Genomic DNA, 27,723 nt, shown 5'->3' with positions numbered 1-27,723 from the left:
CGGAAAACAGATCATATAATCTTTGAAACAGCACTGTCTGAAGTCCATTCATTATCTTATTATTAGTGTCTTTAAAAAAAGAGATTGCATTCATATTAAGATTTGTCATTTTAAAACATACACTCATTCTTTTCATGTGTAACATCAAAAACTAGCACAAAGTAGTGTAAAAGATTTTGTCTTTATTGAGAACACTGCATGTAACGCACAACATTGGTAAGCAGTATATTTACATTTCTAATGCATCGATTCCAAGACATTCCTCAAATACAAAAATATATATTGTATTAGAACAAATCATAGGCATCCATTAGTATTAATATAAACAACTTGATTCTAAACTATTTTAATAAAATTACTTGCAAAAAAATGCTTAACTTGAAAAATTGAGCTGGTACTTACAGAAAAGTGAGCCGAGATGAGATGCACTGTTTTCATGTTTAATCACTGATGAATAGATACCTACAATGCAACCATGATATTCTGCGGACACCAAAAACAGCACATAATAATGTGTAGAAAATCTCAAATACATAAAAACTAATAATTAAATATGTTTGTTCAGCTGTAGGAAACAAAGGCTTCTAACAAATAACAAACCATCCTGGTTTCATCTGAAGACAACCAAGTGCGTTCATTACTCTGCAGATACTCACATCTATCCACCTGAAACAGATTCAGATCAGGACACTGGTTAAAAAATGTCAGCAAATATTCTCACAATAGTGGCCCTTGGTGATAAAAGATAGCAGATAGGTCACCTACAGCATTAATGGCTGACAGTTTGAGGGGTTTTTTTTCCCCTTTAACACAATCGTTAGATTCCTCAGTTCAGAGTTAACTCTTTAAAGAGAAAAGTCTGACTGCATTCAGTTTGTGCATTTTTCTTGAGTTTCCAATCAACAATCAGAGTAGAAATATCATTCCTAGTAAGATCAGAGTGTAGAAAGCTTATTGTGAGGCCTGAAATGGCTTATAGTCATCATGTGGTAGCTTATGCAGAGAACTAAGCTACAACCAGGAACAATGAGCTAATGTTTTGGACTGTCAGACTGAATTTGCTCTTTTCATTACTTGGAAAAGTGGGAAGGGAACAGTGCCTGGACTACACAAAGAGATTATGTAAATGAGGCCAGAGGAGGGGCTTGAGTGTTACCGGTTACCAAGTTACCAGGCCCATTCCATAGCATCAGAAGACAAGCCAGTCAGTCAGAACTGTGGTGAAGAGAAAACATTAGAGACTACAGCTGAGTGCCATGGACTGAGACATCTGATTATTATCATCATCACTGACATGTGTAACTGAAAATGAAGTTACAGAAATTAATTATCACAACTGTTTCAGTTATATGTGCAGATTTTAGTCAAACTATGTGCCACATCTGTGCTCCTTAAGAAAGCGTTATTTCAAGGGCTGCGCCCTCATGAGGTCGCATTGTCAGCCCCCTTAGTCTTCAAGGATGTCTCATTTCAGAAAAGTAATTATAAAAATGAACTGTTATACTCTGCGAGGCATAAATTATTTCTCTCTTAACTTGGAATGTAATGGTTACTTTTCTAAACGAGGCAGTCTCTATGACATGTGAATAATAAATGCAGCCTTGAGAAGGAGCAGCCTTTAAAATGAGACACGCCAACAGAAATACACTCTAAATATGAAATAAAAACTGTACTGTGAAAATTGAATACACCATCTAATTGTTTTTTATTAATGATAATAATAAATAATAAAATCATTTTTTATTAATGATAATAATAAAATGTTTCTAAATGTAAATTCTATTCATATTTATGAGCAGTAATCTATGTTTGTATAGAAAATTCTTGTTTGTCTTTATAAAGTGACCTTCATAGTATACCAGTATGAATAATATCAGTGTGAAGGGGGAAACTATAACACTCCTATGGAGGGAAAAGGAGATTTAAAAAAGAAAAGGAAAGCAACCTTATGTAATCAACTATCTTTTGGACACCCCTTATAATTTAAACTAAGAAATTCAACACAATAAGCCCTTGGTTCAGCCGGTCTATAATCAATGAGGTTTAGAGCAGAGCTAAATGATCAGTTCCATGATTTTCTATAATCATCTTAATAAATCGATTGTTTCTTTCAATCATTAGAACAAAACACAATGCTTAGACAATTCAGTAGGAACCCGTGAACCCCTAACATTGAAAGTCTTACTCTATGTTCCTGTTTTAAAAAATCATCACAATACAGCTTGTTACAAAGTTACAATTCAAATTAACATTAGAACTCTTAAGCAAATTAACTGTTAGGATTATAAAGCTGACTAAACGGCTAAAAGTAAATGTAGTGAAGCTTTAATTGGAAATAAAGAGCTCTACGACATTACAGGCTTAAAGAAAGTGTGGGATTATGTTAAATTTTGTACATTTAATTGTTTTAGATCTAGTAAAAGCTATCTCCGGTGTTTTATAACCAAAATTAAAATGAAAGAACAACCATGACCTCATTTTAAAAACTTCTTTTAATTATTTTATAACTTTAAATGAGTGTTTTTGGGTTGTTTACTGTCATTAGAAGGGAATGATCCGAATGAAGCGGGCAGTTGAATGTGTTTGATGATCTGAGGGATACTACCAACAATTCATTTTGCATCTGTGAATAATAGGCAAGTTATTAGTTTACCTACATTTAAAAAACGCAAATGTAATGTAATATTATCAACTTAAAATAGTTTACCTCAAAAAATTTAATTGTGTCATCATTTGCTAACCCTCAAGTCATTCCAATCATATATGACTCTCCTCTGTGGAACACAAAAAAATATTTTGAATGTTTCAACTACATTTGCCCATTCAGTAAAAAACTAAACAAAACAAAAAAACTAAAGATTTTTTTTTCAAAATATCTTTGCTCCACAGAAGAAATGCATAACGGTTTCGAACAACATGAGAGTGCATAAATGATATAAGTGTAATTTTTAGGTGACTTGTGCTTTAACATTTTATCATTGTTGCCGTTTTTTGTGTAAAATCACATGCACAATAATCTCCTACTTATAATATTAATATATTTCTGAATTTTTCTTTTTTTCCCCAGAAGAAACAAATAAATATGATTTTGGAGACTACAGGCCAAGATGTCAGAGTTACAACCAATGGCAATGCTCTAATGTATTTGCTTAACTGACACTTACCTGCACCAGGTAGACTTCTAAAGTCTAAAGACCTGGTATAAAGCAAATACACCCTACTCACCACCCACACCAGAGGACTGGTCTGGATCCTCACGCCAGAGGCCTGAACGAGCTGCTGGTGAAGCGATGCAGCTGACCGGACATCTGACTAAGGGAAGTTCATTTTCTTCCTTCTGATGAGGCTCCTCGCAAGCAAACTCCAGGTTAACTCTGGGTGGAGTTCACACAGGCAGCATGTTTTCTTTCAGGGGTTCTTCACAACGAAGGGTCAATTTACCACGTACTGATCATCGTTTTCTCTTTTGGAAAATAAACGTTTAAGAAACAAAACTATCAAAACTCGATTTGAGTCAGACACAATTTTGAAGGCTAAAATGCTTTTGGCTTTTCTAAATCCTCTTCCTTCACTGATTTTCAATGGAGCAAAACAAAATCATATTGGACGAAATCAAAGGATGGGAAACAAACGCCTGCTCCTCTGAATTGGAAATCACTGATTTGAGGTTCGTGCTGGCAATGCATAGTACGGCCGGACCGGTTACAGCAAGCCTGGATACTTCCAGATGAAGGACACATACAGGAAGCAGCCGCCAGCCTGGGAGAATCGAAAGATTTCAGTTTAGGTGAAGGTCTGCGCAAACATCATCTCTCCACTCATTCTCAAAGCTTCTCCCTGATCTGTTTGAGGGTTGGGGGGAGCAGCAGCGCCCTCAGGTTACTTAGCACGTGAGGCTACTCCAGGACGCAAGGATGGAAAACACAGATCAACAACAACATTGAGCCTCTCTCGCCCTTCGCTCTCACTGCCATGACTGATCCCGGAGGAGAATTTCTCTTTCCTGAGCAGAAACAAGCAATCGAGCAACAATTCCTCCCGAAACACAACCGAAAAAAGCATCGGCAGGCGTTCTTCAATTGATTTCCAACGAATAAACATTTTCTCCCTCAAATGAAACAATTTATTGATAGCGTGATATAATCAAATGAGGGGCCAGTGCACTTTTTGTGTGTGTACAAACAGCCACGTCAGAAGCTGTGCAAGGAGTGAGTGACCGCTTCCTCTTTCTCCCCCAATCAAGAAATTAGGTAAACACTGCACAAATCAAGAGTGTCATTATTTCCGTTTAAATACGGGAACTGTAAGCACAAAAAAAAAAAAAACAGTTACACAAGCAGGAAGATGCTCTCAGTGAGAGTACACTAACACTAAATGGAAAGCTCTTGCCCCTGTGCATCCAAAGGGCTCCTGAATCATCATTTCAAACAATCCTTTCTGCTTCCAGCCATGTGAAGTCCACTTGTGGAACGGTCCATTTCCTGTCCTGAACGTACAGTATGTCCATTTACTCATGTACACAAATAGCTGTAATGTTGTGAAATCACCAAGCAATCAACTTTTAAAACACAATTTAGTGTGAATAGAAAAGTCATACATGAAAAGATGTTAGTTATGCATCAGATCAGTACACTGCAATTAGCTAAAAACACTAAGAACACAAATTTCTACTTCAGGAGTTTAGAGAAAAGTGTAGACTGCCATTTTAAAACCATTCAAACAATGACACCTAAGAACCACAACATTGTGTAATATTTCAAACTAAAAACATACTTAAATGTACGTCTATATTGTCAACTAAAAGCATGTCAATTAAATAAAACGTAGGACTGTCTTACAGTTGCACAGGAACCATATCATTAGGTCACCAAGTCTTTTGTACAAATATGTGGGCTTGATTTTTTTTTTTACATTTGTTATACACCTTAATTTCTTAGTGCTATCCACATGGCATATCTAGCAAGTTACGGGTGATTATGACAATATCACATTATAGGGAACATGCACTTTACACTGATGAATGGAAAAGTCTGTTTTTGTAGCAAATGCACCTTTTTTCTTTAACTTTATAAAGAGACCTTCATAAGATTACCATTATTAACAATATCACTGTAAATATGTTTTACCTGGGAAATTATGACAGTCCTATGGGGGGTTAAATTAAAACCACCTTAAGCAATCAAATTAATTATCTGAGAACCATTATAATTTAAACAGAAACATCTCACTTTGAAACCAGAATTATGATTCATTCAAAACCTTTCAAATGTAACCCAAAAATATGAAAACAGTATGTCAGAATACCTTTTAGGCTTTGGTCTAAGGAGGGCTTAGAAATATCTACTTTTATAACCAAAATGCGTTCACAAATTATTTTTAATATGATAAAGGGGTGTTAAAAATGCAGCCTGTGCCAATCGATATAACACTGATGACATGTTTGGCTACATATATTAAACCTCTGCAACGGCTTACTGTACAACACTAGCATCAACATGCAGTTCATTGAGCAAAATATTCTGCCTGTTTTAGTGGCCTACAGGACTATATACCTATATTACACTCCCCATTACTGAATGATTGTTCAAAGCACCAAGACACATAAACCAGGTTCCCATTAAATCAGATTAATTGATAATCATGAACGAAATGAACATTCACAAAAAGGATTTTGTACAGGGATGACTGTCTGGAATCTGACTGAAATACATGTTGATAGGAAGTGTTGGAACTAGACAGCGTTTAATGACCAATAGCAAATTAAATTCCTATTCTAATATTCCCAACATCGTTCATTCTTTTATGCAGGGTACAACTTATCACAAACTAGACCTCTGAATGAATTGCAAATGAAAACAAATATATTGCTATAGAGCTAAACTTTGCTATAAGAATGGGCCTTTTTCTTTTTTGTACATGTTTGGCAGAGCAGGTAATAACATTTGCCCTTTACTCTAGTACCACTTCTGCTTCAGAGAGCATGCAATTAAGAGACATTTAGATAAGCTTGCATTTAACAACACTTTTGTGTGTATTATGATTGTTAAGATGCTCCTCGCACAATGATCATGACCAGGAAGTCCTCTTCCGTTTTGGCAAGAGCTTTCGCAGAAGAATCTAAGAACTGCTGAGAGAAATCACATGGTGGAAATGCGTGCAGGACCCCAGTGTTGTCCTTATCTCTACTGCCCCCGACGGGTAAACTGATGACCCCGGCGGCCTGCTTTTGCTTCAGGTACGAAACCAAGTTGCGCAGGGGCCTCTGCGTCGACGCTGCTGGGTCCGAAGAAGAAGTCTCCTCGGAGCTGCCCGGAACCGCCAGTAGAACCGCATACCCGCCTGGGCCTGCGACTTTGATGCGCCGAGACACTTCGTCGATCTTGGGCTGGTCGAGGCGAAGGCGTTGTGTGATGCGCAGCTGTGTGACTTTACCACCCATGCTGCCGTCGATGAGGAGACTGTTGGCGACGCTCAGGTCCCCCTCCAGGAGGTGCATGCTGGCTGGGAAGTTACTGTTTTTTAGGAGCAGCATGCCATTCCAGGCCATGCTCAGCTTGCCCCCAGCATCCTGCTTTGAAGCCTGGCTGCTTTTGGAGCTGTTCTCAGATCGGTCCCTTTTGGAGGCACCTTTGGCCAAATCGCCCGCTTTGCGCTTTCTCTCCGCAGGACTCGCGCCAACACTGGTCTCTGAGAGGCTGCTGCTGCCTTTGATGCGCTTTTCACCAGGGCCTCGGTCCAGGCTGCTGCGGGTCTCTCGTGCAGGGGACACCCGGTCTGCTCTCGCTGGCCGCTCGGAGTCGCTGAATCGTCCATCTCGACTGCTACCTCCTGGGCTGCCCTCGAGGGATGGCGGCCTGCGACGACGGGCTGCCCACTCGCTGCTGCTGTCAGGTGAACACTCCAGATGTCTCCCGTCCTCCATGAGCCGCCGCTTGCGTGCAGCATCCCTGCCTGGCAGCTCCCTCTCCAGTGACCATGCCTCTCGCCGTCGCTCGCGCTCCAAGTGTTCGAGGGGCTCGAAGGCAGGAGTCCGTACACGTTCACGGATGGCAGGTGCAGGCCATTCAGCCCCAGCATATAGTTCTCGTTCTCTGAAGTGCAGTGGTGGGGGAGTCCGTTCTCGGACCCTGATGGCCTCGGGGGTGGCGCGATGGACGAAAGACTCAGCCACGATTTCATAGTGTTGCAAAGGGAGGGGCTGCAAGAACTGCTGCTGGTAGCGGTGCTCTGTGTCAGCGAAGTCCACCCTCAGCCTCCTGTCGGGACCGCCGAGAGGAAATCCACGCATGTGTGTGCAGGCCGCCTGAGCAGCGTCCAGGCTTTCATACTGAATATAAGCCCAGGTGTCCCCTTTTCTGTAGTCTATAGTCCTGATAGTGCCAAAGCGGTCAAATTCCCTGGCTAGTGCAGTCAGAGGCACCCAAGGTCCAAGACCACCCACCCACAGGCGTGTGGTGGGGGTGGCTTTGCCATAGCCAATTTTTATGGGGTTACGACCCACAACTTTTCCAGACATGCTAATTTTTGCTCTATGGGCCATGTCCAAATTTTCAAACTTAAGAAAGCCATAGGTGCTGCTCTGGCCTCGAGAGGGTCTTTTAATGTCCACCTCTGTGATGGTCCCAAATCGTTCAAAAGCTCTCCTCAAATCATTTTCAGTCACAGTAATATCCAAATTACCCAGAAACAGTGTGCGGTTGGCTCTCTGGTCGTCCTCGGGAGAGATAAAGTCCTCCTCGCGAAAAGGGGCGGCACGCTCCGCGATGTACGCAGGCCGCGCCCTGGCTTCATAAAAGGCGAACTCTCTTTCTCTTTCAAGCTCTCTCGGTAGCGGCGGGGGTGGCGGTGGGGGAGGAGGAGGAAGCCGACCCAGCGCTAACTGCTGTAACCGGTAGTCTCTGTAACCCAGACCGGTTGGAGAAAGCGGCCTTTGGGTATGCAAATGTCTGTGGCCTGCTACTACAGGGAAATGGTCCTTATCTACAGGAGATCGACTTCTCCTCCTATTCAAGTAGACCGCCTCAATTTTCAAAGGACGGTCGTAGAGCACCAGCCGGCCTCGCGCGTGCTTCGCCGCTCTGGCATCATCCGGTCTCCTAAAGTTGACGAATGCGATTCTCTCATCATTGACTCGGCTGATTTTAACACTCACGTCGCCAAATTTTTTGAATTCGTGAAAGAGGCCGTCCTCGATTTCCTCGTCGCTCAGCTGGGAGCCGAGCTCGCTGATTTTTAAAGTTTTGTACTCACTTTCGTTTGTGGGAAGCGGGGCGCGCGACTCTCCGCGCGAGTTGGTGCGCGCGGCCGCCTCTAAGGACAGACTCGAGGCGTGATTCTTGCCGCTCGAGCTCGCAACAGGGCTGGTGTAACCGTGGTTATTTCCAGTCCGACTGGAGACATGTCCGTCAAAATCCCGTCCGTCTCTTTTATCTCCGATCAGCCCCCGTCGTGCAGAACCCCCTTCGCTTTTAGACGAACTATTGCCGTTGTTGCTTCCACCGCCAGAAATCGAGATAACCCCCATTTTCTTACTGGTCGGATGGCTTCCTCCCCTGTCTCGTATATCATCCAAGGCCCTTGAACGCTTTTTCACCGGCGACCGCTCTTTCCCTTTCATGTTAGATGTCCTCTGGCTTTGCGCTCCTAACAAAACACTTTTTAACAGTTATGCTACCGCAGTGTCGACGAATTTACACGAGAAACTGTATGATTTATTCAGTGTCCCTGCGGCAAAACAACCGCATACGCCATCTTGTCAAGACTAAAACACGACCCGCCCGTCGACTTTGATTGGCTTGAATCTCTGAGAAACATCAACGCCATTGGTCGCTCTGTCTGTCAATCAAGACTTCCCGTACAGCGCCCAGTCTCGGTGTGCACCATTTTAGCTTCAAACGCCAAATATTTACCATAGACACAAGAAAGGTGACATTTAACTAATCTTATCTTAAGTTGTGAGGACATGCATTGAAAATATTACATCTGCTTCTGCACTCTATTCGATATTTTTTGTCAACATGACAAATCCACAAATCATGCAGGAAGAAAATATATAGCCTATATTGTTTTAAGTAAAAAGTGTTGATGCTAAAGATTGGGAATTTCACCTCACATTTAATTTAAATTAAGAATGTATGATCTTCTATAATCTTTATAAATTGTAAGTGGTCAAATAAATAAAACTAAGAACAAATCTCGAAGTTCACTTTATGTCCAACAGATGGTGATGTTTGCCTGTTCCTCTGAGGTGAAGGGAAGGGTCACGTTAATGTAAACGTGAAGTCCAGCTTTTTTACCATGTCGGTTCAGTGTTGATTTAGCATTGTCTGCGAGGTTCACCCTTATAAAAATGAATGCAGTATAAATAATACTAATACTATTAGTAATAATAATACTAATTTTCAGAACAGTCGGAATATATTTTTGTCTGCGAAAAGATAATTAAAAAATGTTACGTAAAAGGACACAGTTAAATACTAAAAGGAATATATTTATATTTTAAGACAACAAACAGACACTTTAAACTGGAAGTACATGCAAAAAGTGCTTAAGCTTCACAGTTGTTACTTGTGTAGTCCACAAACAGCAAGCAAGGTTATCTGCTAAGAAAATAAGTGTTTTATATACAAATTATTCTGTCTAGTACAAATAAAGGTTAAAGACAGAAATGCAGAAGCTAGCACATGTCATTTTTATTTATTCAAGTATAGTTTATTTACTACCAAATGTCATTCAAACTGCCTAATTTTGTATTGCTGCAGGCCTACAACAGGTCAATAATTTTTTACATATCTCAACCTAAAGTTTTAGAGATTTCATTGTTTATGTTCATCTTAGATTTTTAAATTTCTTGTACTTACAATAGGATATCTTGTGTGTCTGTCATTTTACAGCCTACAACATTTAGCACACTCTCTTTGTAAATTTTTCATCCCGTCTGTTTCATTGTAGTTCACATCTATTTAGTAACGCTTCTCTTGTATTCCTAAACTGTATTTCTTTATCGCATCCTTTAATCTGGGATTTAATCAGTTTGCATGTGTAGCTGGAGCTGGCTCCGCTTTCTTGAAAGATCAGGCTGGAATTTGAAGCTGTGGGTGTGGAGAGAGTTTCTGTCAGCCTCCCTTTCTATTGGAACCACATGTCAACTCTCTCCAAAACACGGCACGGTCCGGTAAACTGGCACTTAATGTGATCCAGCGTATCTGTCATCCTCGATGCACAAAGCAAAGAAGCAGCAGGAAATGCTTGCCCCAAAGCGACTGTCAATCTGTTCCCATTTTGAGAATTAGGAAAATGAGAGAAGCTTTGAAAATCCTGTCATTGCAGCTTTTTTCATCTCGAGCAATTTCGTCTTATGTGTCATCTAAATTAAGTGAATCACCCTGAAAGAGTGCCTGGCAGGATTGGCATGCAGTCATTAAACCCAGATGGAGTTGAATAACCCACACCGGTCCCATGGCTGGGTCACAGAACTGCCCTCCTCAAGGCTGTTTGGCACTTGTATCAACAGAACACTTTAACTTCAGCTATTTCCCACAGCATTGGGATTCCAAAAACACATCAACTGTATACTGATATTAAGTGGTCTCAGAAACAGAATTTAGAATGCTTGTTGTTCTTTAGAAGCCCTGTTTCTGTGAGGGACATATTTGTCATTAAAAGTCAATGTCACAGGAATTGAATGTTCAAAAATATGTAGGTTTTCACCAGGCACAATTTGAATTTAACTAGTTTGATTAGTTATTGAAGCCCAGGTGCATTTCAAACCATGCAAAAATGTTATTACTTTTGTTTTCTTTCTTTTTTTAATGCGATACAGATCACTTAACCAGCTTCAGAAACTTAGGGTCTGCATTGCTTTTCACGTTACGTTTTGATTTTTGTCGAAGATTCTTGAATTAAACAGTAGCATAACATGCAAGTTGATTCATAATTCATTAGGCTTTGTGGTTCTGTCCAGCTGTCAGACCCCAGACCTAAGGTTGATGGGTATGACAGAGAAAAACCTTGGAATCCGTCATCAGTCTGAGAGTGAGGGGTTTGTGGTCACTTAGATGGTTTTGGATTAGCAGGGCTGTCACATGCTGCTGATGTATCGGGTGACATTTGACAGCCTTTATAGCCAGGCTACTCCAAAACATACATTTAAAATGACACATTAGATGGCCATGCTCTCTCTCAAGTAAAAAAAAAAACATTTCACCTAACGTGTAAGCGTGTATTATAGCCATAAGAAATTGGCACATAAAATATTTTTGTTGCATTAGAATTTTATGAGATGTTCATATGGATCCCAAAATTGCCTGAGCCTGTACAATAATGTGTGTTATAAAACGACATATTCCGGATATTGTTCAAGATTAGAATTAGGGATGCATGAATGTTTAAATTCTTGTAGAATAACAAAAATATTTTCAAGGATGATGATATTAAAACTCTGTACAATTCTATCTAAATAAATGAAAAATAAAACAATAATAAAATATATTATTTTAAATGCACTGTGTCTGGCCATTCTAAAAAAAAAATACATTTAACAGTGTTAAGTTAATAGTGTTTTTTTAAAAGTAACTTTAAGTGAGTGTTGATAATGGCTAAATTAATCTAAATGTAAAAAATTGAGAAATGAGCTTGTACAAGTTGATATTTAGTACGGACCGAAACTGTTAAATAAAAAAGCAAACTGATATATCAGCCAATATGATAAGCAATATGATACCAAAATATCATGCATCCCTAATTAAAATAAGCAATCCATAAGCAATCAGCAACACAAAATGCAATCTATATGCAGCAATATTTAATTACTGCCATGGTTTACCAGAACCACACATTTATTTGCTGTTTTTACTGGTGACATATTTGAATGCACAAAGTGGGAAAATGTAAAATCATTTATTGACTGGGACTACATATATACGGGGCTAAACCACTGCAAACACTGAAACTATGAGATTAACATTAACATACTTAAATAAACATGTTGCACATCCTCTTTGGTAATTAACATTACATCATTTTTACAATTTAAGTATCCAATTTTATATTAAGGCAAGTTGTGTGCAAAGCCCATTGTGGCTCATAGAATTTCAACAAACACACAAACAAATGAGATGCTTCCATAGGGAAACAGATCCAGACAAAAATAATGCATCAAATGTATCTTTGCCGTGAAAACATCTGGAAGCCTGCAAAAAAGAGATGTGTACATTGAGCATTAAAAAAAAAGTGTCTTTCAGTTGTGTGTTTCTGAGTAGCACTAACATGCCGGTATGTGCAGCCATGCTAACTGTTTGTTGGCTCAGTGATGTGATCACAATTGCAGTTGCAGCTGCGCGGTCATGTCGGCCAGGATAACAGGCTCCCGGGGTCTTTGGTTTTCATGCGCAGGGCCACCAGGCCGGAGGGCTTGTAGTCAGACTCTGGTCCGGGCTCAAAGGAATGGGCCCCCAGGCTTCCTGGGAAGCCATGGAGTGAGTATATCCCGTTAATGCTAGGGTGGTGGGGCGGGTGATGATGATGATGATGATGATGATGATGAGGATGGCCTGGAGACGCAGGCATACCCATGAGCCCGGAAAGGCTGCCGTGAGGATGGGGGTAAGGGGTCATACAGGACGATGCCATGTTTTCCGCTCCCAGAACACACCCACTGGCCGCTCCACCGGCGCCTCCTGTTCCCACACTGCTTGGCCATAGGTTATTTTGCATCTACGTGGACAGAAAAACAACAATCTTTTTACATTTAATTATCGTGTATACAAATTAACTTTTAATGCTAGCCTGTGCCATATGGCAAGATTAATGGCATCACACTAAAATACAATATAAAACTAAATTCAGTCTTTGTTTCTGACAACAAATATAAATCATTATAATGTCCACTATGTCTCCAGCCAAACCAAAGCAACTCTCCTGTGTGTTGAAATTGTAGACAAAAGCTACATTTTTGTTCTCAAGCTCCGTCTTATGCTCTCTTCGTGTTCTGTGTTTGTGTATTTACGTGTGTACCTGGTATGAGTCGGAGCGAGGGAGAAGGGAGATATCGTATGTAGCAGCAAAGTGGTTTCGCACCTCTTGCATCTTCCCGTAACGCTCTCTTTTTCTCCATTTGGCCCGTCTGTTTTGGAACCACACCTGGGGAAAGAATATCCATATATTAAACTTACTTATTGAGTGATATAAATATAGGCCCTGTCAAAATGGAACACTCTGCCTTGCCTTTCAATGAATTCCATATATTTAATAGATGAGCAACATTATTACTGAAAGCATTTAAATCTGTGCAAGAAATTGGGTGGTGGTGATGGCGCAGTGGATAAGACACATGCCTTTGGTGTGAGAGACCCGGGTTCGAATCCACTGTGAGACACCAATGTGTCCCTGAGCAAGACACTTAACCCCTAGTTGCTCCAGAGGCGTGCGACCTCTGACATATATAGCAATTGTAAGTCGCTTTGGATAAAAGCCTCAGCTAAATGAATAAATGTAAATTGTGTATACTGTCACATTTGAAACCAGTTAGTATCTATTAATCAGATATCTTATATTATCATATTATCAATAACACAAGTTTATTTCAAAGAAATTAATACTTCTCACTCAGCAAATGAATGTATTAAATTGATCAAAACTGACTGTAAGGACTTTTACAATGTTAAAAGAAAAGAAAAGTTCTTTTGAACGTCTTTTTCCATCACAATTTCCACAAAAATATTAAGTAGCAGTTTTTAACAAGAAATATTTCTTGAGCACCAAATTAATTAAAATACAGCTTTGCCATCATAGGAATTGAAAATAGAATAGAATAATAAATTGAAATAGAAAGAAGTTCTTTAAAATCTAATCATTTTTCATACCATTTTTACTGTATTTTTCATCACATAAATGCAGCCTTTGTGAGAATAATAGACAAAGATAAGATCCCAATTTTTTTGAATGACAATTATTTTAATAATACCAATTTATATATTTAATCTTACATTGCTCATATGACTAATAGCCTGTCCCAGGAGGTGGAGTCTAACACACCTGCACTCTTGCCTCCGTGAGCTCTGTCCTCAGTGCCAGCTGTTCCCGTGCATACACATCTGGGTAATGTGTCTTCTGAAAGACCTTCTCCAGCTCCTCCAACTGAAAGGTGCTGAAAGTTGTGCGGTTTCTCCGCTTCTTGTTCTTGCCTGACAGGTCGATGGAGTCAGCGATGGAGGCTCCAGGCAACCCGTTGGACGGCTCTTTCAGTTTTCCACAACACTCCGAGTCTAGAGCGGGATATCCAAGGGCCTTGGGTGCGGTCTTATCTCCTGCTGACACCAAGACAGAATGACATTTAGTTTCTAATAAGTAAATATAAATACTGTGCCCAGGCTAATTAAACATCATTTTCTGTTTAAGTACAGTGCTTTTCTTGTCTTCTAAACTGCAGTTAATGGCTTTTTTATATATAGCCTCCTCACCTGATTTAGCTGGCAGGGCTTAACAGCCTCAGACTAACCACAAACGCATGTCAAATATATGAGTTTTAATTAGGAAACAGAATTATAATGTTTACAAGTTAAATCAATACAAATTACATTGCAGGTTTCCATATGAACCAGCACAACTTAATATGTAACAAATATAACTTCGCTAAAAAAATAAACAATAACACATATTTTTGATCTGTGATAAATAGCAATCACTGTATGTTTTTCAAACCGTATAAGCTATTTTGTTCATAAAACTAAAAATATTTTTGCTGTTTAAATGAAATAGTAGACCATTAAACCAACATTGCAACATTTTCTCTTTCAAATATTCAGTCTATTTTTGAGTATTCCATGAACTTTAAAAAGGATAACACACTGTCAGCAGAGCTTACTGTTTTGATTAAGCTTGAAACTTGAGATTGAATGGCTTGAGTTAAAAATCAATTTTTGTAAGCATGAATGCTTGCTTGAATTGTACAATGAAATGCATGTCATTACAAAATACCACAGCTATTATGATGACAGGTTAAAAGGTTGTAAGAAGTGAAGGAATTTTGACAACAAAAAAAGTTCTGTTATAATCATTATAATAATAAACATCATTCAAACATGACGTGTTTGCTTTTCTCAGGAGAATATAAAGGATGGGAAGAGATATTTTAAAAGGAATAAACCAGTCATAGTCCTTTACAAGAGGGGTTTTTTTTTTTTTGGGGGGGGGGGGGGGTTGTGTGTGTGAGTACTTTTATCTAAAATATAACTTTTAATGTCTCTTCTGTGTTGCAATTTTTAATTGTACTCAAACAATCGTATCCCTAATTTTCATGGAAACGAAAGCAAAACACACGTCTAGTGTGTTAATATTTAGTTGGATTCTCTTTTTCAAATCTTATTGAGATTTCTGCTCGAGTACATCATTGAGTGACTAATTCTGTGCATAATGACAAAATTATATTTTTTTCAAACCATGATCATCTAGGTCAATAAATTGACTAAATAATTGCTTTAATGCAAATGCATAAAAGCCTTTTTCTTGAGACATAAAAAAACAATTATTATATTTATAGTTTTTAAGAACTGATAGTATTGCTTGACATTGATAGTGCTTTTTGTTTTCCTCACAAGAACTCCACTGTAATCCATCTGAATTAGAGTGAAATTATGATCTAGATGTTTCTGTAGATATTAAAAACATCTGACCTTGGGTCATAAAAATCCCCAGGCAGTTTGCTTTAAAGCTCAATGTCTGTCTTTGCTTAGTGATTAAGTAGCAGAAATGAATTATGGTTTTCCTCATTTAATTTTCACCAAAACAGAGGAAACGGTTTACTAGAGCTCTATAACTGTAAAGTTATGGCACTATTATATTTGATCTCTTCAAATAGCCTAGTACAAGAAAAAAAACTAAATTATTTTAGGAACAGAATAGTTATATACTGTCCTCTTATTTAGCCTATCTTATAAGAACAGTAAAGAACAACACTTTACTATTTTCATTTTATTTTAGTTAAATATCTACCAAAATGTATCCATTGGCCTTTGAAAGAGCGATAAATTAATAAAGATGAAGTTTATTAAAGTATATTAGTATATAAAACTGTCTTTCAAAAAGTAGGCTATGTATAAGTGCAATGAATGATCAAGTTCGACGCTGTAACCCTGGCACATTTCTCCCCCCTTAAAACACAAGCTACAAAAGACAAAACAGGCCTCTTATTATTAAAGTGTTGTCTTCAACACTAGTTCGTTCCCACCAATCAAATCCAAGCTATATTTGTTTGACACACCCCCATAAGCCCCATAAGGTGAGGTCCACAATTAAAAGATTGAAGAATACTGGCTCAACACGTCTCGTGATCTTAAAATAAATAAGTTATTTAGGAAATGTAAACTTGCTTGTTGACTTGCTAAATATCAACATAATCGTTTATAAATGAAACTAATTTAGAATTCAAGATCAATGTTCGTATTTAGAATGTGTGACTTATAAACGCAACCGAGAACAGGCCTCAAAACCGCGCACGCAATAGATTTGAATGCTGTTGGTCTGAGTAAATATATTGTTTCTAAGCATTAGGCCTACACATCGCAATATTTTATGATTAGGTTTGTAATATAAATTGAGATTTGCGATTGAAATAAATTGTTGAGGAAAGAAAACGATAAATTACAACAGTTAAAAAAGTTTTGAACCTCAAAAATAATTAATTATTATGCTAGAATTTTATAAATGCGTTTTAAATTTAAAATATGGGAAAGTGGCAGGACGAAATGCGTTATGGATACTGTGAGCAGGCCTGAAATGTATTAAAAGACGCAACTCTGACAACATGAACCCATGTTATAAAATAGGTTACTAATAACTTTCAAAACAGGCTGTTATTGAAAGTAAGAACCCGTTCTTAATTGACTAGCATGGTGAAAAAAAGGTTAAATAAAGTGTTTCTTTTATTTTATTTTAACTATATGACTTATTTATAACTCATTATAATAACTTATTTAGAGTTCATTATTTTAAGACCAAAATAGTGTAAACATTTAACTATTAGCTAAGCTATTTGAGATCAATTATACCAAAAGTTTGTTAGAAAAAAATAGTTTTGAAGCCTAAACCACTTTGAGTAGCTTAAGTGTAAATAAAATATGTAATAAAATAACCTTTTATTTTGTGGTTCTTTAGAAAACATCTTTGAACAACGAATACACTTATTTATTTTCTCCAAAGAACCTTGTATTTATATATATTATTATATATAATTATGTGTAAATGAAAAATATGAATGATTTTTAGTCACATTCCTATGTAGTTGTTTTGGGCCTCTCAGATGGAGTAGCATATTTGCAAAATTGTGTAAACGGTTTTTGAGAATTATTATTACTATTATTATTATTATTATGCCATTATTAGGCTATTGTTGTTATAAGAATTTTAGCCTACATCGTTTACAGTCTAGACGTTTGGAGGTTTTCTCGCTGACATTCAACTACTGAATACTTTTCACTTACCATCAGAATTTGTCTCATAAAATGACGAGTTCTTCTCGGTAATCGAAGGTTTTTGGTCCTGGTTCATATTCTCCAAATACTTGGTATGCTTTCCAGGCGAGGCGCGGGGAGTTGTAGAGCTGACGCCGTGCGTAAAGTCCGCGGAGCCGCAGTCAGTGTAGCGTCCCATAAAGAACTCATGTCGATGCGCTAGAGGAAGATGAGAAGACTTTTGGAGGTCGTCACACTGAAAGAACGCGCCTGAATTATGCTCCAAACCCGGTGAATTCTCTGGCGTGATCCTGTTGGAAGGCGAGGAGAAAGACAGACAACTCTCAGTCTCCATCACCCCGTCCCGTCCCGAGCACGAGAGCGCAAATAGTGAACCAGGATGCTATTAACAGGGGACAAGTTAGTGTATAAGCGAGAGAGATGGCGATTTTTTTCCACCTCTTCATTTCAAGTGGGTGGGATTTAGAGGATCAGAAACAAAGACCCGTGAACTGGGAAAGAGGTAGACAGCGGTCTGATTCAATACGCCCAAAAATCAATCACGTGCGGCTCCTGTCAATTAACCATTTACCTCCTAAACATTTTCTCTTAATAAAACAAAATTGCTATGAAAGATAGGAGAACGTGATTAAATCGAGTAGTAATTGTGACTGGCTGAGCACTTATACGCCTAATTTATAATCACCAAAGTAGTCTAATGAATCCAGATTTGAAGGATTTTGATCCAGGAACATTTTACGCGTGATGCTGTCAGAACTCACTTAAAGCAGACATCAACTTTGTAAACGCACATTGGCTAAAATAAATTCCCTGAATGAATCCGATTGTGATATATCATGCTACATCGATGATCAAATTAAGTTTTGAATTATTGATGACTTTATATCATACACGCAACAGCTGAAATGCCATTATGTTTTTTAGTTAGATGGACAACATATAATTAAGATATTACTCTACGTTGAAGAAGCATCTTTTTTATTATTATTATTATCGAGCTGTATGCACAATTGTAATAAAATACGAGGAAAAATAAAATCATTGTAATTGGATTTTTAATAAGGAAACAACAGTGTGAATCAATTACAAGGCCTAAAGCAACAGCAAAAATAGTAAACTGCCGCTGATTGAGATTTAAGAATTTTAGACAGGATTAAAAAAAAGTACAAATAAAAGGCTACTATTGATATTTATTCCTATATTCTATATCCTTCTATATTCCTATGCTTATTAATTAACATGTATGTAGTACAAAATATTATGTAATACAAACCAACGTAATTATTTTATACATCAAGGCAATGTTAAAGTTATGATATTTTTTATTTGTAGCTATTTTACGTCAAAAGGAATTTTCGATTATATCTTATGTAACCCTAAAGCTGTCATAACTAGTTAAAAGTAGTTTAATAGCAAACGTCACATTTATTTTATTTTAGAAAACTAAACTATACTAGATATTAGCTGGTTTATGGTTACTGCATCATTAATAAAAATTATACAAACGCTGATCCAGTGCAGCATTACAGAAAATGTGCTATCTTTTTATATAAAGTTCATTAATATGATGATCACCAACTCACATGTTACTCCTTTCCACTTCTATTATGGCAAAAGCACTAAACTTTACGCCTAGACTAATAGACAGAGAAAAAACAGGCATAAAGCAACCCATAGGCCTATAGGATAGGTTATCCCTGAGTTCTTGTTTTTGAAGAGTTTTGAATTACCAACAATTAATTTTAAGAATTAATTAATTCTGCTGTATCCATAACATTTTGTTCTATTCGGTCTGTAGTTCTTAAAAATGCATTTAAAGTCCAGAAGAAAAATTACAGCGTTTATCATAATTATCCTTTTTTTTAAATAGCCTAACTTTTTGTTGGTAACTCAAACGCTTGAGGAATAGCCTAATATTGCAAACTGCAGACTGTCCACCGAATTGATCAAAAAATAAATAAATAAACAAACAAATAAAAAAAATAAAAAATAAAATAAAACTCCTTCCAAAAAACTTTGTGGAGCTGCTTGAGTTTGGACATCCAGAGATCAAAGAAATTCAAAACTGTTGATATTGACGTGGCAGCTCAAATCTCTGCAAGATCTCTAAACACAGAACACTTAAACGACTCGCGCTGCTCTCCAAGATGTCTAACAGTTTTTTTTTTTTTGATATCTGTAAGGCCGCATGGAGCCAACCTGACGGACAAGTGTGTAAACATCCAGTCCATTTGCTTCGGTCAGCCCACATAAGAACCGTTTCATTCGATGATGAATTCACCAAGCAAACAGACTTTGGTAATACGGAAGAGATCATATCACTTCCTCTGACAAGTTGTTTTCTTGCATACTCTTCTGAAAACTAAAATCAAATACTGACTCACTTCTATGACACTGACTTATATATAATAAATCTCATTCTGTTATTCTGTTTCAAACGTATGAGAAGTCTTTTTAAAGTCAGTTACACATTTGGGTATAAAAGGGGACATAATTTGTATTGGGCAGAAAAAGTAGGTTTGTTGCAAATACAGAGAAAAAAAGAGCTGAATTTGCAAACCCTTCAGCAAATAGCCCCCATTAAGCCGTGAAGATGTAAAAGAGAGAGGAAACTCTTCGCCTTTCATTTCAGTGATCCTATGGCATAAGAAGGACCCCGTTAATTACCAAGCAGAAGTTAATCAAAAGGACATGACCAGCGTGCTGCTCGTAAATGCAGTGGCATTTTTGTAAGCCAATTAATAAACAACATGACTTAGATTAGGATGTGGGAAGCATGGACGAAAATTACAAACCCTCAGAAGAACAGGACCACCGCTGTCTATGAAACGTGCGGTGGGATTTAGTATAGCCTAAGCGACGGCAGAAAGCAGAGATAGGCCTAATGCATTCTCAAAACAATACAGCTCGTTTAATTGAGCGAGAGAATGTGAGTATTTAAAAATAAATAGCTACTGCCTAGCCTATATACTGCGGGGCAAGTTGTCACACAAGCGAAGTGAATTCAGTTACAATTTTTGCCATTGAGATAAATGGGGAAAATGTCCCGACCCTAGGCCTTGCTATATCTTACCAACTGCAGGATTTGGAGTCAAAAGTCCAATTCCAAACGTAAAAGATTTGTATCGGTGGTTTTGTGTGTTGGTTTCAAACTTAAAGTTAAAACACTGCATTAGAATTATTATGTGGATTTCACACCCGACGCGATCGTTGTTGTAGTGTCGAAGTAGCGCAGGAGCGTGGAATGCGTCAGAAATTGAACTGGGCATCGGTTTTCTGATAAGTATTTTTATGTGTCGCGTCGCATCCAGTCGCGCAGGCCGCATCCAGTGCAGCCATTATGGCTGAATTTTATAAACCTAATCGCGTCCAGATTAGAGTTTCCCATAGTGTAATTTCTATTGCGTAAGTAAATGAACGCAAAAACCTGACACTGGAATAATTCAGACAGGATCAGGACAAAAAAAGTCATAAATGTCAGGTTGGGTGTCATGTTTTTATAAATAAATATGGAATAGTATATAAAAATGTGACACCTAACCCATTGGTTGTGACAACATGCCCCACGTTTGTGGAATGTTGTCAGTTTTTCTTAATTTAACTGTATGGTTTTTCCCTGGGCAATAACAGTGGAATTATTCAAATTTCTGTAGCCCAGATTAAGGTTTGTGTCTACTGAATTTGATTGACTTTCAAAAATAAACTCACCCTGATAAATAATTAAAAAGTGTGACAACTAGCCCCGCACTCCCCTACTCTCTGTGCTTCAATATGTCTGTGTTACTGTGAATACTGTATATGCAGTGCACCCTGGACACTTTTCTTGTGTGTGATCCAGTAGCCTCAGCCAGGTTTTGTGATTCTGGCTCATGGTTAAATGGCTGAAATCCCAAAGAGAATATTTCACTCTAGCCTGAGGTGATGGCGTACTCTTGAAATAAAAATCTTAATAGAGAAAATGTACTCCAGAAGACACGTTTAGAGAAAATATCAACTTTATGTTGGCTGGATGGCCTCAGGAGCCAAGGCTCTTAACTTTGGTGTTGACAGAGTTGACATGCACACAACCACAGCCATATCATTTGCATCTACAGGAAAGCAGACTAAGAACCAATGCTCTCCTCTGTTTCTATAGCTGTTATCTGTACAATATGACAACTGGCAGTACAGAAAGGAATATGCCCTCCATTTTTGATCAAATGCAGCAGCCATTTTAAGCAAGGATGACAGAAAAATATGTTCAGAACATAATGTATTTCAGAAAATCATGTAATTCTTGCATGAGTGATTGCAGCAGGTCTCCTCCTCATCAGTTCCAATTATAATCTACAGGTGAATATGATCTGAGTGAGAACTGACTGAATTCTGAAATGAAAAAAATGTAAGAAATTTCAAAGGGAAAAGCCATGTACAACATTTCGGTTTCCCTGAGAAAAATACACTGAAAAAAAATGTTTTTTGAAGTTGTAAATAAAACAATGATTATTAGATTATGTTTTACATGAAAATACCTACCTAGTCTCATGGAGTACAATTTCAGTCTTTCTACTTCAAATTTTCAAGTTCATTTCGGTGTCTATTTGCCATTTTGAGTAAAAAAAATAGTTTCAAAGTAAATTTGACACCTAATGTTTTTCAGTGTAAAGTTCACAGTCAGTCCTTTATTAAAGGACCCTGATAACCTGAACCCCAGTCACCAAAACTTTGCAGGTTATGGATTAGGAGGAAACATTGATTTCTGCCCAGCTGTATATCTCCATCGGCTCTTTGGATTTCTGGTAAGTCATCAAACGGCTGACCTTCGCTCCTCCGCTTGCTGTGGCTTTGTGGCCACTCTTGTTTCCTGAACCTGGGGCGGCTGAACCTGTCCCTGGCATGACCCCACGCAGGAAATCAGTCCAGTCTGTGGCCCAGGGTCTCTCTGTTCTCCTTTCTCCCTCTCCCTTTTTCATCCAGTTCAGAGCAGAAAGAGCAGAGTTGGATGTGACCCTTCTGAGACCTTCAGTTCACACAACGCTGGACCTGCTATCATCCTCCATCTCCCTGTCAGCTTTCTTTATCTGTTGTGATAAAGAAACAAAATATCAGTTTTTCAGTGTCGCTCCACTCCATTAACCATGGGTGTGTGCCATTCGAAACTGAATTAAGAATGCCTTGTAAATTACAATTTAAATTCATGAATTTAAATTGAATTCAAACAGGACACAGAACTGCAATTCAGGTGGGATGTGAAATTATCGATGTAATTTCTATCTATGTAATAATTTCATCAAGAGCATGCAGCGTTAGTAGTGTTTAAACAGGGAAACCACTGTGCTGTTAACAAGCTGATTCACACACTCTGATCATGAGTGGAGGTCTTTATCATTCCAGCCTACAGGTTTGCATTGGAAGATGTGGAGGGGAAGGGGCAGTAATTCAATTATGTGCCCTGCATGCAGAGAGATGATCCCATATAAAGAGGAAGCATTTTCCTCTGAGGGCTCTTTTTCTTTCTTCCTCTCCCTCTGTCCAGCCGAAGCCTAAGCTCTGATTGACAGCTGCCGACCCCCGGGTCATAACACATGACAGAGGGAGTCTGGGAAGCGAGAGTTTGTGTCAGAAAAGCACTGAAGAAGGGCCAGTCTGTATGTGTGTGTGGGGGAGACTGGGTAAGAACAGACTGACTGTCCCTCCAGCGACCCCACACAATTTCGCTGTCTCTCCAGACTGCATGAGAGATGTCTAGATCACCAAAGAAAGGTGATGTGAATGTAATGATGATGTTCAAAGTCAAATATAAATACCTACAATAAAAAGTTTATTCAATTTGAATTTGAACTAGAATATGAATTGGGATGAGAGGAAGAGGAAATTACTGAAGATTAATGGTGTTTAACTGGTGGTCCAGTAGGAAGAGGAAATTATTGAATAACAAAATCAAAGTAAAGCAACACATACAATGCATTCTGGGAAATGAAGTGTTCTTCCACCCTTGTCCACAAAAGTTAATTTATTGAATAGGATAAAATAGTAAAAAAAAAAAAATACTATCTGTCTGTCTGTCTGTCTAACTATCTACAGTATCTGTAAAACGTGCTTAATGTTTAAAAAAGCACAGTTGTAGGCCTAGAAATTCAGTTAATTTCGATTCAAATTCAAAATGCAATTCTGTATTCGGTTTCAAAACTCAAAAATGCATTCTCAGTTAAATTCTGAATGGTGCACATCCTTGTACCCATCTATTCATAAGTGAAACAATAAAAATGCCACTACAGCATAAAAACTGAGCTTATTTAGCAGGCCTGAAGAGTAACGTTCATCCTGCCTTGCTCTTATTGTTCCTGCTTTTAAAGCTGAGTGACTGTAATCAGCGACATACCGTCAGATCCTCACTTTGCTCCACTCTGACTGCAGGAATCCGTAAACAGGCTCCTCAGAGAAACCATCTGGGTATCAGTTGACCTGGCTGCCGTGGACGCACGCCACAGCTAAAAAATAAATAATCCCTAAATGTGTTTATACTGAAAGGGGGGTTAGTGGAGAGTCTCTGTGACCTGTGGCTCTTATTCAATTAAAGGTGCTCACACAATGACTATGAAGAAGTATCTGAAGCTCAGATGCTCAGCCATGGGATTTTCATTAGCTGCAGCCTGGGGCAGGGACTCTCTCCTCAGATATGGATAAATCCAGAGAGTTGGCCAAGCATCCCACTTTACCTCTCTTCTGTCTCAGGCTGGACCTCTGTTCTAAGAAGCCAAAACATTACTTGAGCACCCTGTGCCTATAAATGTAATTATTCTGGTATGCAATTTGTACTGCACTTTGCCCTAAATCTATAAAATCCTGTCAAACATGTTATTCTAGATTTCTTCTTATCTGTTTTCCTTTTTTAGTAATTCCAGTCATTCTTGGGAGAGTTTAAGGTAGCATGTCCATGGTTACCTCTTCTGGTATCCTTTTTTCTTTATTTTTTTTATTATTTATTTTATTATTATTATTATTGAAGTTTGCTTTAATCTAACTTTTTCTGCTGCACACCACTAATTTCTGAGGTCGCCTCGTGACTTTTTTCCGCTAAGAATGTCGTTGTGGCCCTGCGAATATGGAGCACAATAACAAGAGTTATTCTTTTCATCTTGAAAAAAATAATACCATGAAATTTCTGCGAGCTAAAAACAAGAATAATTTACAGTCTTGTCCATGTTGTGGCTGTGGCATCATTCATTTCCTTCCTGAATTTTGTTTTCCTAAATAAAATAGACCCTTATTTTCGGCACAAGCGTTGTGGCTGTTTCATGAGTCATGCGTATACGCGGGATAGAAAGAGCCCTTTTAAACTGTCACCGAAAAACGAATGAGTGCTCAAATCCCTTCAAAGCATGCAGTTAAATCCATGCCAACTTTCTGTCTGTTCCGTGCAGTCACCAGCAAGTCATAGAAACGCGGCCAATAATAGATTTAAAGCTACTGTTCGTGAATTAACAATCAGCTTCACTGTCACGTATCTAGCAGCGTGATAGCCAAATCCAGAATATTTGTGAAAGCATTTGGGAAATATCGAGGCCTATAAAACTTCTACATCTAACATCTAAAGAAAAAGTGGGGGCCAAGTTTGGCGTATTCCAAAGATATAGCCTAGGCCCTATTTTTAATTCTGTGAGTATAAAAATGATCATATAGGCTATATATCATGTATAGGTTGCAGTCCTTATGCATGTCGTTCATTTGTTATATGACTTTAAATACAGAGAGATATTAAATAGACCATAGTCTTGGTTCTTAATGCTACAATGTTACACATTACTATTCTTGAAATTTAAAACAAATTGAAAGTAGGCTCAAATAGTCAAAAAATAATAATAACTATAAAAAAAATTACAGAATTAAATATAAAAAGGGGAATGAGACTGTTTTTCCACGCTTCTTGGGTCAGCGCACCATATCTTCTTGCTGGTTCCTTGCCGCCCTGAACGATGCCCTGAATATTAATGTTTTTATTATTAATATTATTATTATTATTTTGTGTATATTATTATTATTACATTAAAAAACAAATTACAGAATTGATTTGGCAGGAAAGTTGAAATATCATTTTGCTTTAAAGAGAGCAATAGTCATGTGAATGGAAATTACATTTTCAGCTCGTCTCGTAGTAAATCTTTTGGTGTAAACTCGACTTAAACAAACGCCCACCTTTCAGCAATATTGCTTCCAGTGCCCCCTGATGTTCTCTGAACGCCCCCGCTGAGAAATGCCGGACTACAGTCGATTATGAAGGACTGATTGGTGGACAGGGTGGAGGACGGGGTGGAGGGGCTGAACAGCTGTCTGTCTCAAAGCATCGTCCAGGGAGAATGAAGGCGAGTCCACTTCAAGATAAGCATGGTTATGTTAGGTCGTTTTAAATCGTTAATTGAATGCATATTTTTATTTGGTCTTTATGTTCTTGTTAGTTTATGTTAGTAGCTATTTTTGTGTATATTGTTTGCTTGGTTGACTACAAATAATAAAACATCGTTCAATACATCATTTAATTTATATAGAAAACGTGTACATTTTTCAATAAATAACTAGGGGAAGACGACCCAGCATAGGCCTATTTACTGATAAAGTGTAAAAGAAAAAGCATGAAGGTCCATCCAGATTTTTTACTTAAATAGATCATTTAACACTGCAAACTGGCCTTCTTTGCGAACAAATCCCCCATTAACAAATAAACATATTAAAATTAAAAAGTAAAGTTAAAAAGTATACATAAAATGAAATAACCTCAAAGCTGTTCCGATTGGCTATGTTGATAGTCAGATGACAGTCATTTCAGTTAGAGGTCCTCTTAGTAAATTTGAAACAAGTATTGCCTATCATAATCTATCTCTCCTTTTTTAAACCTGTATTTATTCTGACGACTCTTTAAAACTCAAATTTCGATATAGGCTCATTTTTCAACTAAAATGTCTAAGGCTACATTGTAGCTTTTTATTTAGTAGTAATAAAGTAGTAATTCCAAAAATCTGCTAAAATATAGCTAGGCTATTTAAAAAAAAAAAACTATTGGTTTTAAAATGAAGAATTGTTTATAAACAATTAAATTAATTTGTCTATTGTTTTCCTTAAAAAGAAAGAACTTTGTTAATTAGACTATTTATGAATGTAGCCTATGAAATAATTGTATCTCCACGTATGTAACTGTTTATCTATTGGAAAAACTACTGCCGTACTGAGTCATACAATTTTTCTCGTTCATATTTCTATGGCGTTGGGATAAAATGTATGTACTCCAGCTCCAGGGGGCGCCTTTACGATCTAACGCTCATTGCAGGGTTTCTTCTAACGCTAAGTAGCACTTATGGCGCACTTCCCAAACTGGAGCCACACATAAATACATTTTTTGTGATGAAATGTATTTTTCTGCAGGCTTTCAGAGTTGTAGCAAAAGGAAAATACACCAGTACACTATAATTGAGAGAAAAAAGCCTTGATTAAAGAAACATCACCTTTTGTCTGTGCATTTCACGGAATAGAACAGCATTTTTATGTAGGCCTACTTCGAGAAAAATTAGCAAATTGCAACAGATCATACTTTCTTAAATATAGAAATAGTTGCAGCTCAACAGTCCCATTACTTTAACAATAAATATCTGTGAGGAATACAGGTGTTAAATTAACGCCACATTTCAAATTGCAACGGTTAAGCAACCTTGAAATCTACAGTGCAAGATGGAGGATATTAATGACCTACATTTGGCCCATGGCCTTTGGTTGTGGGGCTGGTCTGAATGCCAGACTGTGGCAGCTGTGCAAGCGTAACTGCACAGGAACAGCTCTGGTCATCTTCACGTACCCCGGAGCTCATCCTGATGGCCCGAGGCACTGGACATGCGCTCTGACCCCTCACAGAACCACCCAGACGCTGCACATAATGCAACCTTTCATATCCATGTCTGTCTATCTCCTGTGTGAGTATCGGATTCTTACATCTGCAGGACTGAAGTTGATTCTTTCACAAAGGATACACAGACACTCACAATAACATAGGCACATGTAGTGTACATACACAGACTCACACACAAAACAGAGAAGCACACACACAGATCCATCGCTACTCTAAAACACACAGGGAAAATGGCAGGAAGACATTTTTATTATCAAAACTCTTCTGACAGCAATACAGCCATGTAGATTTCAACACTCAAATGCTACTCTCACTTCTAAAAGAGACTGAGTGAATGAGAAACCACATCACACAACCTAACAAGAACATTACTACTATTTC

At 38.0% G+C, this 27,723-nt stretch overlaps 2 protein-coding genes across 2 annotated transcripts; both read right to left on the bottom strand.

Moving 5' to 3' along the window:
• Positions 1-169: 169 nt before the first annotated feature.
• Positions 170-8,762, bottom strand: LOC306849803 (RNA-binding protein 15-like). Its single transcript, XM_079385124.1, has one exon. The coding sequence runs from the start codon at positions 8,615-8,617 to the stop codon at positions 6,044-6,046; it is 2,574 nt and encodes an 857-aa protein (XP_079241250.1). The 5' UTR covers positions 8,618-8,762; the 3' UTR covers positions 170-6,043.
• Positions 8,763-11,782: 3,020 nt separating this feature from the next.
• Positions 11,783-18,011, bottom strand: LOC306849355 (homeobox protein aristaless-like 3). Its single transcript, XM_079384313.1, has 4 exons — positions 17,478-18,011; positions 14,035-14,306; positions 13,015-13,140; positions 11,783-12,714 (listed from the first exon to the last, which is right to left on the bottom strand). The coding sequence occupies exons 1-4, from the start codon at positions 17,800-17,802 to the stop codon at positions 12,343-12,345; spliced, it is 1,095 nt and encodes a 364-aa protein (XP_079240439.1). The 5' UTR covers positions 17,803-18,011; the 3' UTR covers positions 11,783-12,342.
• Between the last annotated feature and the right edge of the window lie 9,712 nt (positions 18,012-27,723).

The sequence above is a fragment of the Barbus barbus genome (assembly GCF_936440315.1).
Source record: "Barbus barbus genome assembly, chromosome: 29".
NCBI lineage: Eukaryota > Metazoa > Chordata > Actinopteri > Cypriniformes > Cyprinidae > Barbus > Barbus barbus.
This window is presented reverse-complemented; position numbering and strand designations above follow the sequence as displayed.